General features: G+C 41.5%; 2 protein-coding genes across 2 annotated transcripts; both read left to right on the top strand.

Moving 5' to 3' along the window:
- The first annotated feature begins 8,711 nt into the window (after window positions 1-8,711).
- LOC306740036 (uncharacterized protein) lies at window positions 8,712-10,846 on the top strand. The gene is made up of 3 exons (XM_079222138.1): window positions 8,712-9,225; window positions 9,447-9,521; window positions 9,745-10,846. The coding sequence occupies exons 1-3, from the start codon at window positions 8,784-8,786 to the stop codon at window positions 9,978-9,980; spliced, it is 753 nt and encodes a 250-aa protein (XP_079078264.1). The 5' UTR covers window positions 8,712-8,783; the 3' UTR covers window positions 9,981-10,846.
- A 450-nt stretch (window positions 10,847-11,296) lies between these two features.
- Window positions 11,297-23,687, top strand: LOC306740724 (protein transport protein Sec24C). The gene is made up of 21 exons (XM_079222954.1): window positions 11,297-11,430; window positions 11,702-12,388; window positions 12,700-12,746; window positions 13,735-13,788; window positions 14,130-14,241; window positions 16,123-16,250; window positions 16,338-16,473; window positions 16,671-16,780; window positions 17,192-17,304; window positions 17,403-17,594; window positions 18,413-18,509; window positions 19,004-19,108; window positions 19,250-19,417; window positions 19,586-19,682; window positions 19,770-19,918; window positions 20,643-20,781; window positions 21,432-21,553; window positions 21,768-21,947; window positions 22,036-22,233; window positions 22,454-22,543; window positions 23,370-23,687. The coding sequence occupies exons 2-21, from the start codon at window positions 11,749-11,751 to the stop codon at window positions 23,508-23,510; spliced, it is 3,018 nt and encodes a 1,005-aa protein (XP_079079080.1). The 5' UTR covers window positions 11,297-11,430; window positions 11,702-11,748; the 3' UTR covers window positions 23,511-23,687.
- The last annotated feature ends 231 nt before the right edge of the window (window positions 23,688-23,918 follow it).

Here is a 23,918-nt window from a genome sequence, read left to right as displayed (position 1 = left end):
TTTGAAGTATTTAGTTTTATTTTAGTTTGCTTAACTCTATAGTGATGGTTTCCTTTTTAAGGAATTCTATTAAGATGTCTATTCATTTTGTTTGGGATTTTTTTTTTAGAAGGTAAACTTGACAAATAAATGTACAATTTTCTGGTTATCAGTTCGGTTCGGTTATCAGTTCGGTCAATCATATGATTGACCGAACAACAATGTCAAGTTTGTGATCAAAATAAAGGAAATACAAGCAGTACAATTTAGTCTAATAATGTGTTTCTTAATCTAAATGTCTTTATAAATGTATGAGGTTGTTTCCAGTTTCTTTGCATACATCAGTCAAATGATCATGTGAAAAATTACAACGAATACAAATACAAACAATTATACAAAACAGCCTTTACTAAACTAAATAACAAACTGTGTGTGTGTGTGTGTGTGTTTTCAACATTAGAAACAGACAGAAATCCCATTTAAAAGATGGTCAAACGTTTCCCTTTTACAAGCTCCCTGCACCATCATGAACTCTAAGAAATTAAGTTCAAAGCTTCACATTAAGTTCATTTTGAATGCAGGACTTTTACTAATGGAGTAGTTTTACACTGTGGTATTGTTCTTTTTTATTAAAATACATAATCTGTAGTTCATCTTTTTTTCTTCCACTACTGTTTGCATTGATATATTTTCAGGTCATGCATTTTCCAAGTTGTTTCTTTCCTCTCATTCCGTGTGTCGCTGTATGCTCTTATTTTGAAAAATAGAAAAACTAAGCGGAAGTGGTCCGTTATTAACCGGGTCCGAGTCCGGTGGTGCAGCGCCGTGAGGTAAACAAACGGTCGCTGCTTCCTGTAACATCCACCGATAGGCTCCTAACTCCCAAGTTAGATGCATTTTGAGCACACACCTTTTCATTTTCAGCGCGCACCTTTTGGACTCGTCGTCATTTCTACGAAAACTCCGGACTCCCGCTACGCCTCGTGCTAACAGCTAGCGCGAGCTGTTAATTTGAGCTAGCTAGCTACATGTGTTGGACCTGCGCGTGACGCGTCACTACGGGGGTTAGAAACAGCTGGCCATCCTGCTTCTGTAAGTATACATGTTGGGTATGTTGGGGCAGAAGAGTATGTTAGTACCATTCATAAATTACCCAGTACAAGACCTGTTTAGTGACGTAGAGTTAGTTTAAAGATAGATAGTTACTTTATTCATTATTATTATTTTTGCTACAGCAGCATTTGTACATACAGGTAAGCAATACAATATTAAAACATGCTTATAATAATATAAAATTAACTAACAAAGCAATAGTAAAGATGTAGCCAAACAAACAACAGTGTAACGGTGTTATAGTTGAATTATTGATTTGATGAGGTGATTTATTATAAAGTGTTATTGCTGTGGGCAATAAACTTCACTCAGCCCATTTTTCGAGTTGACTAGGACATGCTTCCAACTGATTTTAAAAGGGGTGGAAACATGAATACAATATACTTATGAAATTATAACGTAGCTATCATTTATTGTCGTTGTGCAACACAGGGATACACAACGAAATTCAGCCCACTTGCAACACAACAAACACATAACAGACAAAACAAAGACAGTACTACATTCCTGTAGTGCATTTTTTTTATTTGCATGAATAACAATAAGGTGTGCATCCAAAATATATACAGTAACATATTATACGCAATGCCAAAATCAAGCATGGACCAAAAATATAATATCACCTAGATATACAGGAAACATCTTATTGTAAACATTATTATAATATATATATATATATATATATATATATATATATATATATATATTGTCATTAAAAGTTATATAAAATACTAACACAAAATTGTCAATGGATTCATGTCACTAAACGGTATTGCGTCAGAGAGAGAAAACTTTGTATCTTTGTTGAGCTGAGAGAAGTAAAACAAAAAGGACGCTTGCATTGTCCTGAGTTTGACACAAGAAGGCTCTTCTCACGATCACCTGCGGAGGAGGGAAGTTTCTCTGTGCTCACCTTGAATTAGATTTGAAGACGTTTATGTACGTACACGCAAGGGTTTTGAGACATCACCTCAAAAACATTTTTTTTAATTTAAAGATGTCCCTTTCAGCTCTGGAGAAGTGTTACATGTTTTTGTCCCCCTAGTTTCTGAAGTGTTATAGCCTCCATCGAACCATGCTTAAAATAATCAGATTGATTGCAGCCCATAATAATAAGGAAATTACTGAATGGTTTACTATTACGAGATCTCTCGACAGCCCCAAAGTGAAGGCATCAGTTGTACTTTGTCCCATACTGAACACAGCGGCAGCACCGTGGAAACAAATATATATTTGTGACCCTCATGATTGAGTATTCATGTTGTTTTGCTCTTCTAGGCCCTGTCTACAAGGAAATAAGAGTCCAAGCAGCAAACTCTTGTGGGTTATGGAATATAATGGATAACCTTGCATCAAATAAGAGCCACATACCCTGTCAGTCGTGGACGAGCCAGAATGGCTGGGCCACTGCTTCGACTCAAGGATCCCTCCTCAACCCACTTCCCAGCTCTCAGCATCTCATCCTGGGCTCGTCTTCTAGCCAGAGACCCTCCTATGACCACCTGCAGGAGTCCAGTCAGAGCTGTATGAGCGGCCTCGGCCCCGCTCATCACTCTGCTCTGTACAAAGCCTCTCTCATCAGCAGCAATCCGTCATCCAACTCGCTGTTTGCCACCACTGCTGTCCCTAGTACTTCTCACATGATGTCCTTCGGCCAGTCAACGTTTCACAATTCACCGATGCAGCTAACTGCAAACCAAAGAAAAAACACCCGCCCGCTTTCTCTTTCCCAAACAAACCAAGCTCCACAGCCTTGTAGGCCCCAACTGCTACCACTTCTCTCACCCCACAACCTTTACAAAGCACCATTTCAACCTCCATCATCAAATCAGAGTTTACCAAACAGACCTCTGCCAGTTAGCCTGCCATCATGTGGACAACATGTAAGTACGTCTCAAGCTACTTTTCAAGGAACGAATGTGGCGTTTTCTGGTGTTGATGGATACACTCACAGCCGTGCCTCATCCACTTCTCAGGAGCAGAGGCAGTGGATACCTTCGTCACACTGCAGGGGTAAGCTTTTTGACCTTGGTTGTCCGCTGGTTTAAACGTGTTGAGTTTGTTTTATGTAAGCCACAGCTTGTAACCAGATTATTTTACTTGTGTGTGTGAGTGAGAGAGAGATTTATTTACCAAGTCGACTGTGTACAATAACGTACATTTGTATCTGTGTATTTATTTGTGACACTTTGTTGTCACACAAATTTAAGAAAGCAATGTTTAAGTCAAGCCTGATGTTGCCTTTTACATAAAAGAATGGTCCCAGTTATTCCACACAGTGAGGCATACAGTTCATTGATTAAACATTGGTATTGGATCCGTACTCAGTACCAGCTGATACCCAAAGCCCAGGTATCAGTACCGGTATCGGTGTATCCCTACTACAGATTAGTCACTCGTTTAAACAAGTGCTGCAGTTCAGATTACAGTGCTGTCTGATGTTGCCTCCACCTACCTCTTAAATTGTCTAACATACTAGTTTTTTCCTTTTAGAAGATGTAAACGAGTCCATCCCTGACGCAGCTGCTCATCCTAAAAACAAGCCATTGCAAGAGGAGACGATTAGTCCACCGGTGAGGAAATTAGCAGCACTCACACTTAAATTACATTTTCTTTGTTTGGCGTTCTACTTTTGGGACATATCTTCACAAATAGAACTGAGGTGTTGTAGATGTTCTCTATGTTTGATGACATCTGGTCCTTTGTTCCTACAGAGGTGGATAGTACACATTGGCGGTCAAATGAATGTTCCCCAATCGCTACCTGCTAGCATGAGGACATTTCCAGCTGTGGGATTTTAAAGGTCATTGGTGTTATTTTGTACCTAAATTTCTTTTCATTTCTATCTGCTTTCAGGCCAACAATGAGAGACAGCGTTTAGTGCTTTTGCATCAGCGTGCACAGCTACTTCAACAAGTGGCAGAGTTGGATAAACTTGTAAGTGTGCTATGGAAATTATTTTAATTGAAGGAGCAATCCAGTTTTGTTTTTTAGATTGTTTAGACCTAGTACAACTGGAAACATATGCATCTCTGTTTTAGAGATTGTTATTGATAATTCCCCTCACAATTATAACCCTTTGACTTCACTTTGTCCTCCTACTAAGCTGGAATCCATAAATCCAGAGGAGAGCTGTGATGGGAAGTCTCCACACAAAGCCATTCAGGTAGAATAGTTTTTTTAGATGCTGCAGTTTGATTTGATTTATGCACACACAAAAATATGATTGCATCTATGTTGTTTTTTCCCCACTTCTTCTAGTCTCCTCCATTAATGGATGATTCAGCTAAATGTAAACAATCCAAGACCAGTGATGCACAGCAGGTTCAGCTGTCTGCAGGAAAGTCAGAGGTACATTCAATTCTTTATTATGCACCAGAGCATGTGAGCGGACTTCAAGCAAGCGGGAGGATTTTGTTATGGCTTGCAGAGCGGATTTATTACAATGTTTTAGCGTGGCTTTCTCTGCCACTCCACCCCGCTCCAATTTTGCTCCAGTACCACTCACACCATGAGTTTTGAAGCATGTCTCTTCATTCTGTTTAAACCTGGTATTATTAGTATTGTACTATTTGGTTAATTAGATTCCAGGGAAGCTGCTTCAGACTCGTGTGATCCAAACATTTTTAAAAACATCAGCACGTCCCAAAATCACAATGTGATCAATGTATCCTACTTCAATCCAAATGTGTTGGTGTTAAGCCTTTAAAAAGTTTTTCACAAGTTGATTTAATAAAAAAGACTAACTAAATGTAATCCAATGAATCACTTCATTTATATATAACGAAATTGTACATAGATAATATTTGACACCTCTGAAACTGTATACAATGGGCCTAAAGCAGGATAATAAATGCTGGAAATGTAGCAAAGAAATGGGCACTTTTCTACACTTTCTGTGGGAGTGCTTCAATGTGTTGCCTTTTTGGAAGGTAGTACTGAAGAACCTAGAAGGGTGGCTCAACCGGCCTTTACCAGAATCCCCACAATTTTGTTTATCAGGGAACACATCGTTGGTGCCACTAGGTCTTTCCAAAGCAGAGATTAGACACTAACAGGTTTCATGGTGGCAGCAAGGCTCATCCTGCAAAACTGGAAGAGCCCACATTTTTTAGGGTGACTTCGAAGCTTCATTCAAAAACCTCAATAGAAGCTTTGAATGTCAAAACAACATTCAGTAACCGACGGCCTTAATTAAATCATACCTGCAAACTTGTCACCTTTCGGCGAAATTCGCCGTTTTGAAATGAAAATGTCATCCACGTGAATTGTGTAGCTCTGAAAAGTTTTTGTTTTTGGGAGGGGGTCAACTCGCCCAGTGTTTCTGAGATCAGAGTGAGACACGAAAAAAAAGAGAGCAGCCTGATCTCGGCTGGACTTTTTGAAATGATCCACAGGCTCCGATGTCTCCGTATCGACTAAACATGAGATATAATTCGGTTTCGAGGATTTAACGAGCAATCATTATTATTTATTCACAGTCACATTAAATCAGTTTGACTGAGGGAAAGGTTAAGGTTTATTACTTAAGATTTTAATTTAACTTTTACTTTGAACTACAGCGGTGTCTTATTACTTTTGACCGAATTGTTTGCAATTATTTATATATATATATATATATATATATATATATATATATATATATAATACATATTTATAAACATATAATACATATTTATAAACATATAATGTATACAATTATATGTGTATCTATATAAGTATATATAAAACACATTTATAAACATATTATATCTACATTTATATGTGTATCTATATAAGTATTTATATAAAATACATATTTATAAACACAATATATATATATATATATACAATGACATGTGTATGTCTGTGAAACCAGTACAAAAATAGCAGGGTTGTCATATTTTGTTATGTCACCTTTTTCACCCCTCATGAGTTTTGAAGATTCTCACCTTCCTCTCCTGCTGTGCATACGCCTGCTCCTTCATTGTGTACATTTTAAGCTGTTAACAAATTACCTAAAGGCTCAACCTTGTGACCGTTGTTGTAGATTTTTATTTATTTTACTGTTTTGTTTTTCAGTGCCAGTCGCATCTTTCATCGGATTGTTCCTCTTCTGCATCCGATGATGAACAAAGCGAGGATGATTATATGTTGGTCCTGGAATCCGAGGTAGTTACTTGAATATTAGTGTTAGTTAAATATTTAGGAAACAGTACATGTTAGTTCAGCATTTCAGTGTCAGGTTTTCATGTGATACATCAGGGCCTGCAGTTGCAGAGAGATGGTATGCACCGTCTGGCTCCGCAGCTACTTTCTATTGTTAAAGTAAACAATAAACAGAATTTCCCAGTGCCAGCTTTCCATTTGTGAGGATTTTCTGCTTTGTTTGTCTTAACTAACAAAGTTTAATATTGAATTGAACATTGTTGAATTTTGACTGTTAATCAGATACAAGCAAGGCATTTAATGACATCACTATTAATTATATTTTTATTTGCTGACAGGACAAACATGGAATAGTCGAGAAAACAATTGCCAGATTTATCAATCATAAAAAAAAGTGGTTTGCTGCAAGACCTTTGTGATCCCAGCAGGCGCTCTGTTTTTTCGTTTTCGACTTAAAGAATAAAAAATTCCCTAAATCTGTTGATCAACAAGATAACTGTTATGGAACATTATGGAACAATGCTGCTTAGCCAGGTGGTTTTTAAACACAGTGCAAGTTACTCTTAGCCAGTGGAGTTAGCTATAAGTGTAATGAAGTGATATTAATAGGACGTAAGCAATTAAATACACTTAATTTTTAGTCTTAGTCTAAAAAACTAAGTCTTTTAGTCTAACTGTGGTAATCACGGCCGTTTGGAGAATATGAAGGCAGCAGGACATGATGTATATTTTAGTATAGCAATTATGGAATCATGATAATGTCCACGTTAAATACGTAAACTTCAAATGTTTTAACCTGGTCTCCAGTTCCACAGCATTAGGGCTCTGGATGTTAATATAGAAACACACAAATGTGTCGTCGTTTATCGAACTCCTCAGTACCTAAACATTACTTAATGAAATCACTTTTATGTAAAGTCAAATGATGATAAATGCTTCTTTTTAAAATGTTCTCTTTTTTTAAATTATCTTTGATAAGGTAGTATTTATATATTGTTGTCTTTGTTTAGAAAATAGAATATTAGAAATGAAAATATTGGATAAAAAAAATTCTTCGGACCTTATTTTCACAGACGGTTGTTTTTCCTCTTCTTTTTATCTAGGAAGAAGAAAAGGACTCCGATGAGTCATCGGATGAAAGTGATGCTGATTTCTTTCCCAACAGTGACGGTGACTCTGATTTCCTGTCTGACTCTGACTGGGCCTCCTCAGATGAATCCATTCACAGCAGTCCCTCGGCCCCCGCAGCGGAAACGCCTCCTCTGCCAGATAAAAAAGGGGCAAAATCAGGAAGTTCTCTGGTTCAGGAAAAAAACGGCAGTCCCCAAAGAAAGATATGCCCAATTAATCCGATGAATTCTTTTAAAACTGTAGTGTTGCCAAGTTTAACTTCCAACTCACGACGCGTTTATGACAGGAGGAATTATTGTTTGTTTTGCACCAATCCGTTATCCAAAATGGCGCGACATCTCGAGAGGATCCACAGTGACAAACCGGAGGTGGCAGCTGCGTTTCAGCACCCCAAAAAATCCAAAGAGAGACTAAAAATATGGAACAGACTCATATGTCAAGGAAACTTTGTTCACAACAAAAAAGTCTTGAAGACGGGAATGGGCCAACTTGTTTCCCGAAAAAGGCCGAACAAAACTCAAAGAGCCCAAGACTTTCTTCATTGTCTTTACTGCCGGGGTTTGTACAACAGAAAGGCTGTGTACAAACACATGAAATCGTGCCCGGAGAAAGTGGGGAATGAAGACGAACCAGAGGTCGGAAACAAGCGCCTCGCGCTGCGCTGTGTGCTCGAAACCTTAGACGACCTCGGGATAAGCGACGGCTTTAAAGGCATCCTGTCCCCGATGATGTTCGACGATGTGACGCAGGCGATCATGTCGGACGAGATCATCTTGCAGTACGGCGAGGACCTCTTCAGCCAGCACGGATCCAATCCGAAGAAGCACGATTACATAAGACAAAACCTTCGTCAGATAGCAAGACTTTTACTCGAAGCTCAGAATACAACGCCTCTGGAGAAGCTGAAGGACTTCTTCGTCCCGTCAAGCTTCCCACATGTGGTGTCTGCGGTGAACGCCCTGGCGGGCTACGATCCAGAAGCCAAAACGTACAGCTTACCTTCACTCGCCATCAAGCTCGGCTACAACCTGCAGAAGACCTGCAGTATTGTCGAGGGTAACGCGGAGAGGTGTGGCGACGCAAGCGTGGCCGGGGCCGCGCAAAGCTTCCTCGCCGTGTACCAGGAAAAATGGAACGCGCTCGTTTCTGCCGCCGCGTTGAGGTCGATCAGAGAAACCAAATTGGAGCGGGAAAAGAAGGTGCCGTTCGCGCAAGATGTGAAGCGCCTGAATTCCCACATGGAGGATGTTCATCTTCTTGCAGAGAAAAACCTCAGGGAGGCAACGTCTGCAGAAAACTATGCCGCTCTGGCCAGAGTGACACTCGCTCGGACACTACTGTTCAACAGGAGAAGTGTCACGGAGATCTCTACGTTGCAACAGACGGATTTCGTGTCACGGAAAAAGTCTGCCATGCAGGATGGCATGGACGTATCCGTCTCCGATTTGGAAAGGAGCATGTGCGAGTTCTTCACGAGAGTCGACATACGAGGGAGGTCCGGGAGAAAGGTCCCCGTTTTACTAAAACCGTCATTCGTGTCGGCGATGGAGCTTCTCGTAAACGTCCGGCAGAAGTGTGGAGTGCTGCGGCAGAATCCCTTCGTCTTTGGCCGCCCGCACGCTCTGTCTTCCTACAGCGGGTCAGAGTGCATCCAAAAGCTTGTACGAGATTGTGGAGCGGAGGACCCCGAAGTGCTGACCGCCACAAAGATCCGGAGGCATTACGGAACAATGCTGCAGCTGATCAACCTGGATGAAAATGAGGCCGCCCAAATTCTGGGCCCCAATAATCGCGTCCAGAGCCTGAGACAGGACAACGACACGCGGCTGGATGACGTTGAGATGGACTCTGATGGTAGGACGACTTCTTTTCTTTCTTTTAAAGATGATTTACAAGTATGAGAGAAGTTTGACATGGTATAGGCTTACGTGTTGGTTTAGAAAGGGAGGTAAGTGTGGTGTGAAGAGCCTTACATGTTCCCTGTACATTAGTCACACGAGAGTATTTGGTGCAGTTAAGTTAAGTTCATATATGAGATCAATGCTGATGTTTTTCCCTGTCTTTATTGTCATCAGATATTTATCATGGAGAAGCACATGGAGCAACAACAGACGACAACTTGACTCTACCTCCACAATCGGACAAAGAAGGTATTCAATTTGCTGATCTTTTACAGTTTTCTAACTATTTTAAAGGGGGGGTGTAGGGAAAGTAGCTCCAAGAGTTCTTATTTGATGTCCACCTGGTTGTCCAAGGTTAATTTGGTGTAAAAAGAAAGTGAAGATAATGGGGTTTGGAGTGCAAAGATGTTTTGAGGATTCCTTCAGAGTTATTTAGTGATGCCAAAAGCTAAATTTCCTTTTTACCCCACAGGCTCCAAATATAAGATCAAGCGTAAATGGAAGGAAGCAGAGATTCTTGCCGTTGAAAAACACATGAAGCATTTAATCGAGGGACACAGGGTTCCTCAGAAAAACGACTGCATTCAGTGTCTCGAGGCCGAGCCGAAAGCACTGCGGTTCCGTTCATGGAGAGGTGTGAAGGACTACGTCAGAAACCGGATCACTGCCAGGAAAAGGCAAAGGGGAACTCCCAAAGCTACGTCCTGAAACGGTATCGGGCCGGGTCAAGTGGAACCGCAGAAGACTACTGGACATTTTCAGCATTTATAGATGGGATATTTTGTTGATGGCAAAATGGGTTCTGCACAACATTTCCCTCTTCTTCTTCTTTTCCTCATCCTTCACCACCTTCTGTTCCTCTCCGTCTTTCCTTTGTTCTACCTCTGGGTCGCTTGTGCCACTTTGAGGGGCGTTTACATCCATTAAAATGGCCACGGACAGATTTACATTTTATTATTTTTATTTATTTATCCCTTACTTTGTATGATAACAGTCTATTTTTCACTGTAGTTTTGTTTCATTCAGTTAGGTTCACCTGGACAGAGACGGCTCATGCATACGGACAAATAATGTGTCCAATCCTCTAATGGATAAATAGTATGTTTTTGGATCTGTAAATTAACTTCTGTGAACGGGATATCGGGTATACTGTATTTTGTTATTCTCTTTGGGATACTGAACTTTGTTTGGCTTTCTATAACAGCTTTACCACCAATAAAGTAATCAGTTTATGTTTGAACAAAACACAAACAGTTAACTCTATTCCATTCATAAATTATGGACACACGGTGTTTCATTGATTTGTGCCAACCTGTCAGGACAAATGTGTATTTTTGTCTTTGTATATGAGAATCGTATCTGCAGTAATGGAAGTATTCAAATATTTTACTACTAGTAGCAAAGTCACACATTTAAATATGTACTATTGTAAAAGTATAGAAGTAGTAGCAACACGATACACTTCAAGTATCAATATTGTAGAGTTGCCCATTATATATTGCCAAATTATTTATTTTTTTAAGTTATTATTACTATTAATATGCTGCATTTCTATCTATAGATAGATGTATAAATACATGTAAATATTTACTGAAAAGCTATAGCTATAAAATATCTAGTGAAGTAAAGGTACCCAACGTTTTATAAAATGTAGTGGTGTGTATAAGTGAACATATTATATTATAATACATTATAAGAATAAATGAAAATGTTACTTTGGTTCTTTGATCGTGTCCAACGATAAAATCCGACGACAACTGATCTGTAATTATTGAAAAAACACAGTATTTTCAGTTTTTCAACATCAGTTATTTGCTGCTATCATAATATATAGCTTTTTTTTTTATTCCAATTTCTTTCTTTTTAATTCTAATTATTTATTTCTAGCGTCCCAAATCGCAGACTTTTATTTTGAAAGAATAGGCGGAAATGCGTTGGCGTGATTCCTTGTAACTTGACTAACGTTGCAGCAAAGGCTGCCGGTGCACGAAATCATGACCGTAAACGCATCATGGGACCGTTTTTCGTCAAAGGATTTAATTTCAATACAGTTGAAAGCACCGCGAGTAATTAATTAATTGTGTTTCGCGTCCGTCGCAGAGGGAAATGAAGACGACGACGTTGACACGCCAAACCCCGTTTCTGTTGACGTCCAAAGGTATCTACTGGTTTATTATGTCAGATCATTTAGTTTCCTTCTGGGGAGGCTTTTCATGTCCACCGTGTCCATGTCTACACGCAAAGAGGGCGCCTGTGTTTCGGGCTATTATTGTCAGTTTACTACAGAATAACCGATTCCACAAATAAAATGACGTTTATAATGGATTTCGTAATCTAGGTTATTGGTTGCAAGTCTGCTCTGTGCAGTAAGACATGTTGGCCCGTCTGAGAGGAGAGCGTCACATCATTTCGTTGTTGTTACCCGACAGACCCCGCCTCCAAGGAGAAAACTGCCAATCAGTGATGGTGATGGAGGATGATGGACGTCCCCTCAGCCAATCAGAGCCAGACACCCTCTCAGCCGTGGGCGGGCCAGAACGGCTGGTCCCCAGCTTCACCTCTGGGGCCCACCTGCCACCCTCTGCCCGGCTTTCAGCATCTCAGCCTGAGCTCTCCTTCTGACCAGAGACCTGGCGACGAGCACCTGAAGGTGTCCAACCACGACCTCGCCGCCTTCCCATCCAGGGACACACTTTATTCCAATAATGAAGACCAGAGCGTGTGGCGGATGGTTCCCCATGTTTCATCATCCATGGTTCCAACTGCAGGCCAAGAGAGACATACACCTCCATGCTCCCTCCCTCTTACCACGGAAGGCTCGCAGCTTGGAAAGCTCCAACAAATGCCGTTTTACTCCCCTCACAGCCCTTACCGAGCAACATCTCCCCCCTTCCAGCCCCCGTACGCATACCAGGGTTCACCGAACGGGCCTCAATCCCCACATCAACACCAGCTGGCCGCTGGCTCTCCATCACTGGGCGTCAACCAGAGTCCACAGTGTGCACATCAGCCGGCGTTCGACGGGGCGACGGTGGAGTCCTCGGTGGGATTCGCACACTCTCACGCCTCGGCCACGTCTCCCGTCTCTCAGCAGCGCCAGTGGACCAGCTCAGGCGGTAGGTCTGTTTGTAACACATGACGTGTTGCAGAGCTTCCCTCGAGAGCTGATCCTGTAAATGAAATGACTCAAAAGTAATTTAAGGATGAGCGACATTGGTTAGTGGAATTAAAAATAAATAAATTGCTGTAGGAGGAAAGCATATTGCTGCATTGTCCATTAGCAGAGCAGGCGAGCAGCACAGGATAGCCACAGCATCCCAGGTGTGTGCGTTCAAATTATTGAATGAAAACGGCCCTCTTCTCAGTCAAGAATATAATACTCCAGTCTGGCTCTCTCCTCCATAGTGTAACTGTGTTTTCTCCTCAGAGTTTGTTCCCAATGCAGCCGCACCAGACAGGAACGTCACGCCACAGGTGGGGGAAAACACCGCAACGGCATTAAAACATCCAGATTATCGGCGGCACGAATGATTATATTTGCTTAACTGATCTAAGTCTGCAGGTTCTTTTCTCAGTTTTATTTATTTATGTATTGTTTGGCCTATAATGTGTCACAAAATAGAGAGAAATGCTCATCACAGGTTCCATGTTGACTGATTTATTTTTTATTAAATACAATTGTTTAAAATTCGACTTTTCATTAAAGATAAAATAATCCTCTATTAGTCCCACAACGGACATTTCAGTATTACAGCAGCTAAGGGGATCAATAAAAACTAAACAAAAAATATAATATAAAAAGAAAAAAAAGAATTATATCAAAAGAAAAACATAAAACTAACAAAAACAAAAATCCGATATAATCCGATTGATTGGTTGAGTCCACATAGGGAATATTACTATATATATACGTATATATATATATATATATATATATATATATATATATATATATATATATATATATATACGTATATATATATATATACGTATATATATATATATACGTATATATATATACGTATATATATACATGTATATATATATATATATATACATGTATATATATATATATATATATATATATATATATATATATATATATATATATATATATATATATATATATATATATATATATATTTAATGAATCAGTTCATTGTGTCAGCTGCAGTCGATCTCAATCTGTAAAATCAGCCGCTCGCCATGTACAAGTACAGGTGCGTAATATTCCGTTATGTGTTGATATAATAAAGTCATTTTGAGATATTTTCCATTTAGCCTCGGCACTGAAGAGTTTGAAAATGCATTTTCATCTCTGTAAAAGAAAAGAAAAACACAATATAAGGGATGTTTTGGTTTTCAAAGTCAAAGGGTATCTTTCTAGACTCCTTATTGCAATAACTACATTGAATAGTGTGTTAAAAGCATTCATTCAATATGATAAATCCTCTCTTTGCAGTCTCCTAGCTCTGAGTCTCGTTACGGCCTGGACCCGGAGCTGCTGCCCAGTGTTGTAAGTTCTCATTCCACTTGTTTTATCGATGCTCCGTCTATGAAAGATTCTTCTCAGGCTTTTGCTGCAGCATCTCGGAGCATCGCATCAGTTGCCCTCATCTGACCCTCATCTACTATTGTTTTTAACTAGAAGCGTTCCTCCTGTTCTGCGTTCTGTGACAATGAAAAGACCTACGCTCCAGAACAGATTTAGTGCTGATTAGTAAGTTCATACTGGTTAAGACATGAGTGTGAACATAGACATTTTATAGTAGATCCTGCCTCTGAGCCACAGTGAAACGGTACCTTGCTCTCGCTGGTCGTACAGGTGACACCTCTGTCTCTCTCCGGCCGTCTCAGGTGAAGGTCATTGCAGAGGACGCAGCAGAGTGGGGGGGCAAGGTCTTCGTCTCAGAGCCCTTTTCTCGTCTTCCTCCTCTGGCAACTACTTCCTGTATCGTCGAGGACCGGGGTAAAAGCACACAACCTTGCATCGGTGTCACAAAGATGACTCACAACATACCGTATTTGTATTCCTTGCATAATGAGTGCTTTTAGTACTTAAATTACTCCAAAAGGTAAATCCCACATAAAACAAGAGAAAGAAAATTGTGCCATAAACATATGCAATCGCAGGAAAATAGAGTTCTACCTCGGAAAACCTTCATGTGTCTCACTTAATGTTACAGCTCTAGATTAGTTTGTGCTGGAACAAATATGCAAATTAGCAGATACTTTATAGATGGAAAGAAAGTACATAAGTATGTAAGTGCGTACGTATATACATAAGTATGTGAGTAAGTATGTATGTAAATATATTAGTGAGTAAAAATATGAGTAAGTATATAAGTAATTACGCAAGTAAGTAAGTTAGTACATATGTCAGTAATAATAAAAGTATATAAGTAAAGATGTAAGTACGTACATATATACATAAGTATGTGAGAAAGTATGTATATGTACATACTTAAGTTAGTACATATGTCAGTAATAACAAAAGTATGTACATAAGTATGTAAGTACGTACGTATATACATAAGTATGTGAGTAAGTATATACGTAAATATGTAAGTGAGTAAAAATATGAGTAAGTATATAAGTAAGTAAGTAAGTAAGTTTGGAAGTAAGTAAGTTAGTACATATGTCAGTAATAACATAAGTATGTAAGTAAGGATGTGAGTAAGTACTTTATTTCTCCCCCTGGGGAAATTGGTTTGCAGCCCAATCACAAGGTATTTCATCAAACCTCCATCCTCCAGTTCTTCCTGTCACGTCTTACTTTAAGCCACCTTACTTTAAGCCACCTTACTTTAAACCACCTTACTTTAAGCCACCTTACTTTAAGCCCACCTTACTTTAAACCACCTTACTTTAAACCACCTTACTTTAAGCCACCTTACTTTAAGCCACCTTACTTTAAGCCACCTTACTTTAAGCCCACCTTACTTTAAGCCCACCTTACTTTAAACCACCTTACTTTAAACCACCTTACTTTAAGCCACCTTACTTTAAGCCACCTTACTTTAAGCCACCTTACTTTAAACCACCTTACTTTAAGCCCACCTTACTTTAAGCCACCTTACTTTAAGCCCACCTTACTTTAAGCCCACCTTACTTTAAGCCCACCTTACTTTAAGCCACCTTACTTTAAGCCACCTTACTTTAAGCCCACCTTACTTTAAGCCACCTTACTTTAAGCCACCTTACTTTAAGCCACCTTACTTTAAGCCCACCTTACTTTAAGCCACCTTACTTTAAACCACCTTACTTTAAGCCCACCTTACTTTAAGCCCACCTTACTTTAAGCCACCTTACTTTAAGCCACCTTACTTTAAGCCACCTTACTTTAAGCCACCTTACTTTAAGCCCACCTTACTTTAAGCCACCTTACTTTAAACCACCTTACTTTAAGCCCACCTTACTTTAAGCCCACCTTACTTTAAGCCACCTTACTTTAAGCCACCTTACTTTAAGCCCACCTTACTTTAAGCCACCTTACTTTAAACCACCTTACTTTAAGCCACCTTACTTTAAACCACCTTACTTTAAGCCCACCTTACTTTAAGCCCACCTTACTTTAAGCCCACCTTACTTTAAGCCACCTTACTTTAAGCCACCTTACTTTAAGCCCACCTTACTTTAAGCCACCTTACTTTAAACCACCTTACTTTAAGCCACCTTACTTTAAACCACCTTACTTTAAGCCCACCTTACTTTAAACCACCTTACTTTAAGCCCACCTGACTTTAAGCCCACCTTACTTTAAGCCACCTTACTTTAAGCCACCTTACTTTAAGCCACCTTACTTTAAACCTTCATCATCATTCCTGACCGTGTCTCTGTGGACCTCCAGGTAACGCGAGTCCTCTCGCCATCCGCTCCGCCTCGTACTGCGTCCCCTGTGACGGTCCGACTGCCCTCCTCAGCCGCCTGCCGCTGGGGGCGCTGGCCACTCCCCTGGCAAAACTAAATGCGGGAGAGGTCAGTTTTCAGCTTCTCTGCTCATTCTAGACGGATGTTTGCATGTTTGCAATTACACGGCTAAGAGCGACTATGTTTTGCCACCAGATGCCCCTGCCAGTGTGCAACGAGCCAGAGTGTGTGATGGGTTGTGGTTGTTGCGGAGCCTCCATGTGCCCGGCGATGGGCTGGCAGGACTGTGGTCAGAGGTTTTACTGCCCCTTCTGTGGGAAACTCGGCGAAGGTAAGATTTAACATTGGCCATCTCTGCATACAGGTAACAGTGCAGGTTCCCGCCACCGGCAGAGTTATGGAAATATGATTTCCTGGTCAGAAATAGACCGTTCTATTCTCAGGGAGTGAAACATCACAACATTTGAAGCCAACTCTTTGTGTTGAAACGGCTGCACCAAAGTGTTTGTCCCATCTCTTGTGTCCCAGTGCCGTGGCAACACTACCAGCCCACCAGAGGGGTGGAGGGCGTTCGGGTGGATAAAGACAAGAGGCCTGAACTCAGTATGGGGTCATACGAGATACTCCATTCTCAGAGGGTTCGTTTCCATGTTGGTAGTTTTTATGTAGGACATTTATCAAGGAGTAATACCATTTATTTGCCGATTTATAGCTTCACAAATGTGAAGCGGTGTTCCTTTTTCTGTGTTTTATATCACTGTAAATGTTTGTTGACAAGGGCACTTTTTCTCCTTTTTTTCGTACATTTTGTGGACCAATATTTTCTTTAATTGAAAAGAAGATCGTCAGGTTACAGTTACAGTCGTAATTTGGTGTCGAGAAGGAGTGTTCACTATAACTAGGGAATAACTATAATAACTATGGAAAGAGGGCAACCACAGCTCCCAGAATAATTCAGTATACATTTTAACGTTTCTTCACTGTAGTATTTTTCTCATAATTGCACAGGGAGAGATGCCGTGTGTGTTAGCTGTTGAACTTAATTTCAGGGCGAACCTGCTGCACTGCTGCTGGCCGTAGATGTGTCTGCATCAGCGGTGAGAGGAGGACATTTGGAGTTTGCAACACAACAAATACTCACTATGCTCACCTCTCTGACGAGGTAAAATACACTCCCATCCAGCTATAAATGCACATACCCGACAGATTTGGAAATACTGGGACAATGGTCCACGGTCTGGTCTCCTCTGATGTGTGTAGGGAGGGTGGCGATGCCTTGTCGGACGTCCGCGTTGGCTTGATGACGTATGACAGCAGGATCCACCTGTACGACCTGAGCCCGGCCCTGTCCCGCCCACACATGCTGGTCATCGCGGAGACGGGAGACCTGCAGCTTCCTGTGAGGGAGGGGCTCCTGGTGCCCCTGAAAGACTGCATAGACAGTTTGGAAAGGTAACCAGAGTCCAGTTGTATGCATCCTATTCCAATTCATATTGAAATGTTATGTTCACTTATGGTCTAGCTTCATGAAGCTAGCCTAATTCTGATGAGCTCGGTTTTAGTCCACACGGACTCGAGGACTGATTTGATGTTGGAGGTCAAAGGTCACTGTGACTTCACCTCAGGCCCATTCCCTGTTATATCCGGGCGACAACCTCTGGTTCTGAAGAGTGTAGACAACGGGGAAGTGTCTTTAGAAGATTAGAATATGTCACTGTGACCTCACAAAACATTTTTTTCGGCTGTAACAAAAAAAAAACATCAGGGATAAATAGGACAATTTAGAAGAGATAACATTATTACATTTTGCAAAGACGTGGCTGTAAACTGCAACTTAAGGCGGTAATTGAGGCGGCAATTCCCAATTCTAGATTATGAAAGCATCCACTTAGAAACCATCGGGCCCAGCAGCTGAAAGGAAACTATTGCCGGTGATTTAGTGGAGGACGACGTCTCAGACAATTTGAGAAATCAAAATCTTGTTTTATGGGCTGCTTTTATGAAGCTCATTAACCTGAATGGCATCGACATTGTGCTACCATTTTAAAGGAGGTACTTTGTATGTTCATTTCCAGAAGAATCTGAGATAACAAATACCTCCCTGCAAATAAAAGTGAAATTTGTTTCGCTACTTTGCTGAAAATATGTGAACTCACTTTGATATTCTTTGGCGTAAAGTGATCATTGTGTGTGTGTGTGTGTGTGTGTATGTGTGTGTGTGTGTGTGTGTGTGTGTGTGTGTGTGTGTGTGTGTGTGTGTGTGTATATAGTGTGTTGCAGCTTATTCCTCAGTTGAGTCCAGAGTGTGACGAGTCGAGTGGCGTTCCCATGGAGCTGCCGGTGAAAGCCGGGCTAGCCGTGCTGCAGGTCAGTGATCGCTGCTCAGACTTTGACGCACTTTCTGCAGACTTCATTCAAAGTTTCTCCCGAATTAATTGTGGCCGGTGGAGGGATAATGATGGCAAGCTGTCGATTATTGGCAGCGATGTTACTTTAGCACATTAACAGCAATAACCGCGACAGTGGACAGTTAAAATAATCGATGTAATTTGTTTTTGTTTTGTACATCATTATTATTCATCATGAAATGTATTTTGATTTTATTCAATTTATGCCAGGGACTATTCAAACATAAATAAAAATACTTTCCATCTGCAGTAACAGACTCTTAATTTGTTTGTTTAGCATATTTTATTGTATATTTTCATATTTGTTATGTTAATTGTTTAATAATGTTTATTGTCACGCCCCACACACCAAGCTAAATTCTTTGTATATGCAAATGTATTTGGCAATAAACCGTTTCAGATTTGGATTCTGATTCACTTCATTATTTATTACTTATTATTTATTATGTCTAGGCCCTGAGTTGTCCTGGCAAGCTGCTGATCTTCCACACTGCCCCTCTGATAGAGATGGGACACACAAACTCGTCCTCAGGGTTCTTTGGCTCTAACCAACCAAAGGTACGTCACACACACACACACACACACACACACACACACACACACACACACACACACACACACACACTGTACTTCATATACTTCATATAGAGAGGAGTTTCACGATTGTATGGATGTATTAATTGCCTCTTCTATCCCCAGTCCATCTTTCAGCCGTCGGAGCTAGCCGTCTCATTGGCCAAGGACTGCGTCAGTCAGGGCTGCGGCGTTCACCTGTTTGTCCTCTCCCAGCAAGACGTGGGCGGGGCTTGGCCGGGGCACATTCCATATCTAACAGGCGGAGCTCTGTACACCTACAGCCACCTGCAGGTATACCGGCAGCTCCTCCCATGGTAGCACTGGAATGGAAAGATTGATCCTGCTTTTTTTTTGTCTGCTAAATTCAAGGCTACAGCCAGCAGCTAGTTAGCTTAGCACAAAGTGAAAATACAAAATACAGAGTTGGAGGTCTCATTGTCGACTGTGTTCCCACTGCAGGGGGAGTTGGACAGAGAGCGTTTCAGCGCTGATCTAAAGAGCATCGTAGAGACGGACACGGGCTACAAGGCTGAGCTCAGGATTTTTGTCAGCAAAGGTGAGTTTTTTATTTGTTTTGTTAAGTGTGATTAGCGGTATAGGTCCCACTGCTTCCACTCTCCGCCTCCTGTCCTCGCCCGTCCAGATATGCGCGTGTCCGGCTGTTTCGGGCTTTTCGTCCCCGAGTCCAGCCCCAGCCGGGTCGCGATGGCGACCCTCGATCGGAGGACAACGCTGGCCGTGGAGCTCGCACACACCAGAGCTCTGGACGAGACGAGAGGTGTAGCCATACAGGTGGGTTCATCCGTTCTTAGACCACGGAGGGGGTGAATATCCAGACCGGTAGCTTTTGTTGCCTTTCTGTCATTTGAATCCTGCTGTTGGTTGAGATTTTAATTTAATTGTTGGACCATTTGTGATACATTTGATATACTGTTATCTTCCTTCAATTTTAAAAAAAGTTACTCAGTGTAGATGGCATTATGTTGACACACTTAATTTGCAGTTTGACTTCCCTTAAACAGGGTTCTTGCGGTCATGGAAAACCTGGAAAAGTCATGGCATTTTAAAATGGTTATTTCCAGGTCTGGAAAAGTCCTTGAAAAAATTAAAATACCCAAAGTTTTGGAAAAGTCATGGAAATGTGTTATATGCATGTGTTCATGACGTTCATTTACGCTTAGTTTTAAATAATTAATATGTTTTTAAAAGGAAAGACACTCAAAATATAAGCAGGCATACATACAGGCATCTATATAAATGTTTATTCTTTTCAGCAAACTATTGTCCCACTCATTTGTGTCCTTTAAGGTTTACTGTATGCTTTTGAATTCGTTTACATTTTTGTTTAAATACTACATTTTCTCACTTTTTCATGTATACATTGAGATTTCACAAAATGTTTGGTCATGGAAATTCGGTTTAAAGTCATAGAAATCTGTTGGTCAAAATGTGTATGAACCCTGCTTAAACTATCTCTTTAAAAAAGAAAAGTAACCCTAATCCACCCCTCTGTCAGACGGCACTGTGTTACAGCACCCAGACCGGAGACCGGAGGACCCGGGTTCACACCCTGACCCTGCGATGCTCTCCTCGCCTGCAGGACACTTTCCGGCAGTACCAGGCCCAAACATTACTCACCTTCTACTGCAAAAAAAGTGAGGAACTTCTACTGTAGATGAGTGTGTTGTTGACACATGAAACCATAAAGAATGCAATGCTTATCAACATCAGCAGCAGCAGTTGTTGTGAATAGCTAATAATACCATAAATGCTTTGAAATGAATAGACTTCATGAGAATGTGAGAGTATAGTAATCTTCATTGTACTCTCTTGTAGTCTATTGTTTACTTCAGTGTATTAAGTGTATAAAGTATCCATATTATTTAATTGAAGTGATACATGTATCCCTTTTTGACATCAACATTTATCAATGTCCAATTAATATTGATGTCTTTTTATCATGCAATTTATAAACAAATGAGACGATGATCAATATGGTTTATAGATTCCCTCATACCTGGGATATTGTTGTTAATGAAGACTACATTATTTTCCATAAACATAAGAGCTTTCACAATCTAAAGCCACTTCCTGTTTTGGGTCATAAAACAGTCTAGTAGATCCCCCTCTAAATCTGAACTGTAAATATAATGTGGTATGTACTATGTAACATATATATAATTATTATAATATTCAAAGCCATTAGACGCTTCCTTCTTAGTTATGTTATAGTTTGTTTTACAGACATTCTTAAAATGTCACACCTGACGACATTAACGTGTTGTTTTTGTTGTGTTCCTTCTAGTTTACTGCTCAGCGTTGGAGCGCCCTCTACAGGAGCTGAGGGAGGAACTGCAGACGGAGGTGACAGAAGCGCTGGCGTCCTACCGCAAGCACTGCTGCTCTGCCTCGGTGTCTGCTGGACAGGTGAGCTTCAGACGCATAAAATACACTTCATACTTTTCAAGACTTCCAGAAGTACAAAGGGTTCTCTTTACTCCTGTAAATGTCTAAAAATGGTTATTGTAGAGAGAAAAAAAAATCTGAATTTTCTTATATCCCTCTGTTTCTGTCCTACTTTAACTACGACACGTGTGTGTGTGTTTCTGTGTGTGTGTGTGTGTGTGTGTGTGTCCTGTAGCTGGTCCTCCCTCAGTACCTGCGAGCGCTCCCTGTTTACATCAACAGTCTGAGGAAGAGCGAGGTGCTGCTGCCGGGCCTGCGGAGCTCCGTCCACCAGCGGCTGCAGCAGCGCTGCCAGCTTCTCAGCATGGACACCTGCAGCACCTCCACACACTTCTACCCGCTGCTGCTGCCTCCGGTCAGTACCGTCAACACCATCGTTGTTTCATCCTTCGTAGCGTTGACACACGCTTCAGGTCATGTTTCGCTCATTTGTCCCCTTGCAGCCGCTCTCGGTGGACGGCTCCAGCTCTCCAAACCCGCAGGAGGCGCTGCGCTGCTGTGCTGCCAGCCTGGAGCCCGGATGTCTGTATTTGGTGCATGCTCCCCTCACCCTGCTGCTCTGGGTCGGCACCCAAGTCCCAGCATGCACCCTGGCGGAGCTCTTCAACGCCGGCTGCTTCTCCTCCCTGCCCTCCGGAGAGGTAAGAGATCTAGAGGCTAGAGCGGGAACAAAAATATTGGCCAACTGAAATCACATATTTTTTAAATGGAATTGTAATTTGATGAAAATGTCAACAAAAAAAAGGCTTTTAAATGTCTGTATCCGCTTTGTGTAAAGGTTTTAACAATTAAGTAATAATAAAAAAGACATGAAGAGCTCTGTAGCATTGACTCTCTTTGTGCTGTTTTGTGTTTCTTCAGACCAAGCTGCCCGTTCTTGACAACCCTCTGTCCGTCGGCGTTCGATCCCTCATCCACGCGCTGAACTCCCGGGCGCCGTGCGCCCGCCAGGTGAGCCGCCGAGCTTCTGTGACCCCGAAATGACACAGCTGCTGTGTCAATGCAGGAATTCAGATCGGGCGACTCCTCCGTTGCTTCTCACTGCGATGCGTTCATGTCGTGTCGGATTTAGTGGCAGTTTTTTGGCCCCGTTCCATTTAGGTGGGCCAGGGGCCTGCTGCTGTGCAGGCAGGCTCACTGGAGTGGCTGGCACACTAAATACAACGGGGCCACGATTCATTTGATCAATTACAGCTGCGTTTACCTGTCTTCCTACGCTCTTGCAAAACAAAGCCACAATTACAATCTACATTTCTCATACTTTTACTTTCACAGATATCCTATTTCAGAGCTGAAGTTATTCACTAGATTAATATTCCTTGCGTTTTAACCTGTTATTTGGTTTTGTACAAATTAACAAACACACCTTTTCCTCGACACATTATTTTATTCGTCAAAACATTTTCACGGTCACAAAATCCTGAAGGATATGTGATAGTTAAATTAAATTAAAAAAAAAAGTTGAGCACCGACATTAGTTTTTTGTTTTTGTTTTCCTCTGGTCTGATCATGTGTGGAGACTGTCTTCTCATAGAGAGCAAACCTTTTAAATGATCCTGGTGTCCTGTGATGTTGATGTTTCCCCACTGACACGGATTCAGATTCATGAGATGATTCCCTGGAAAATAAAACAAAAAAGTTAAAGTGGCAGACGGAGGGAGTGAGACCTCCTCCTCCTCCTCCTCCTCTTCCTCCTCCTCCTCCTCCTCCTCATATCGGGATACACATCAACTGACTAGTAGCCGTTGATACCACCGTGTCTGTTTTTCTGTCTCAGCTGCGGGTGGTGAAGCAGGGTGACGCCGGCGAGGAGGCTCTGCAGCGCCACCTGGTGGAGGACAAGAGTCCCAACGGGGGGGCGTCCTACGCCGACTTCCTCTACCACCTCCACGTCAACTCGGTCCGGGTTCTGCAGTGACCTCACGCGCACACTTTCACCCCGCGGGAGGACGCGAACTAAAGTACTCCGGGCGGTGTGTGTATGTGTGTGTGTGTGTGTGTGTGTGTGTGTGTGTGTGTGTGTGTGATGTGTTCAATGTGAGCCATGCTGTTCTGAAAATTGTGTTTATGATGTTAATTTATTCCTGTCGGTGTGTGTGTGATGCCCACAGTGTGATCTGTGTGTGAATAGCTCATAAATAAACAAATCAATAAAGGCTTTACTTGAACCTTCCAGTGTGCGTCAGCTGAGGAGATTTCCAAGTGTTTCGTGAACCTCGCCGCAACAACTCTCGTCTCATTAATGGAGGAGCAGATTGCCTTCGACGATGTCATCCTGATGAATGAACGGGCGACTCGGGGAAGCCCAAAGGGGGCGACCGTCTAA

The sequence above is a fragment of the Taurulus bubalis genome (genome assembly GCF_910589615.1).
Source record: "Taurulus bubalis genome assembly, chromosome: 8".
In the NCBI taxonomy this organism is placed as follows: Eukaryota; Metazoa; Chordata; class Actinopteri; order Perciformes; family Cottidae; genus Taurulus; species Taurulus bubalis.
The sequence above is the reverse complement of the archived record's forward strand: the minus strand, read 5'-3'. Positions and strand labels throughout refer to the sequence as shown.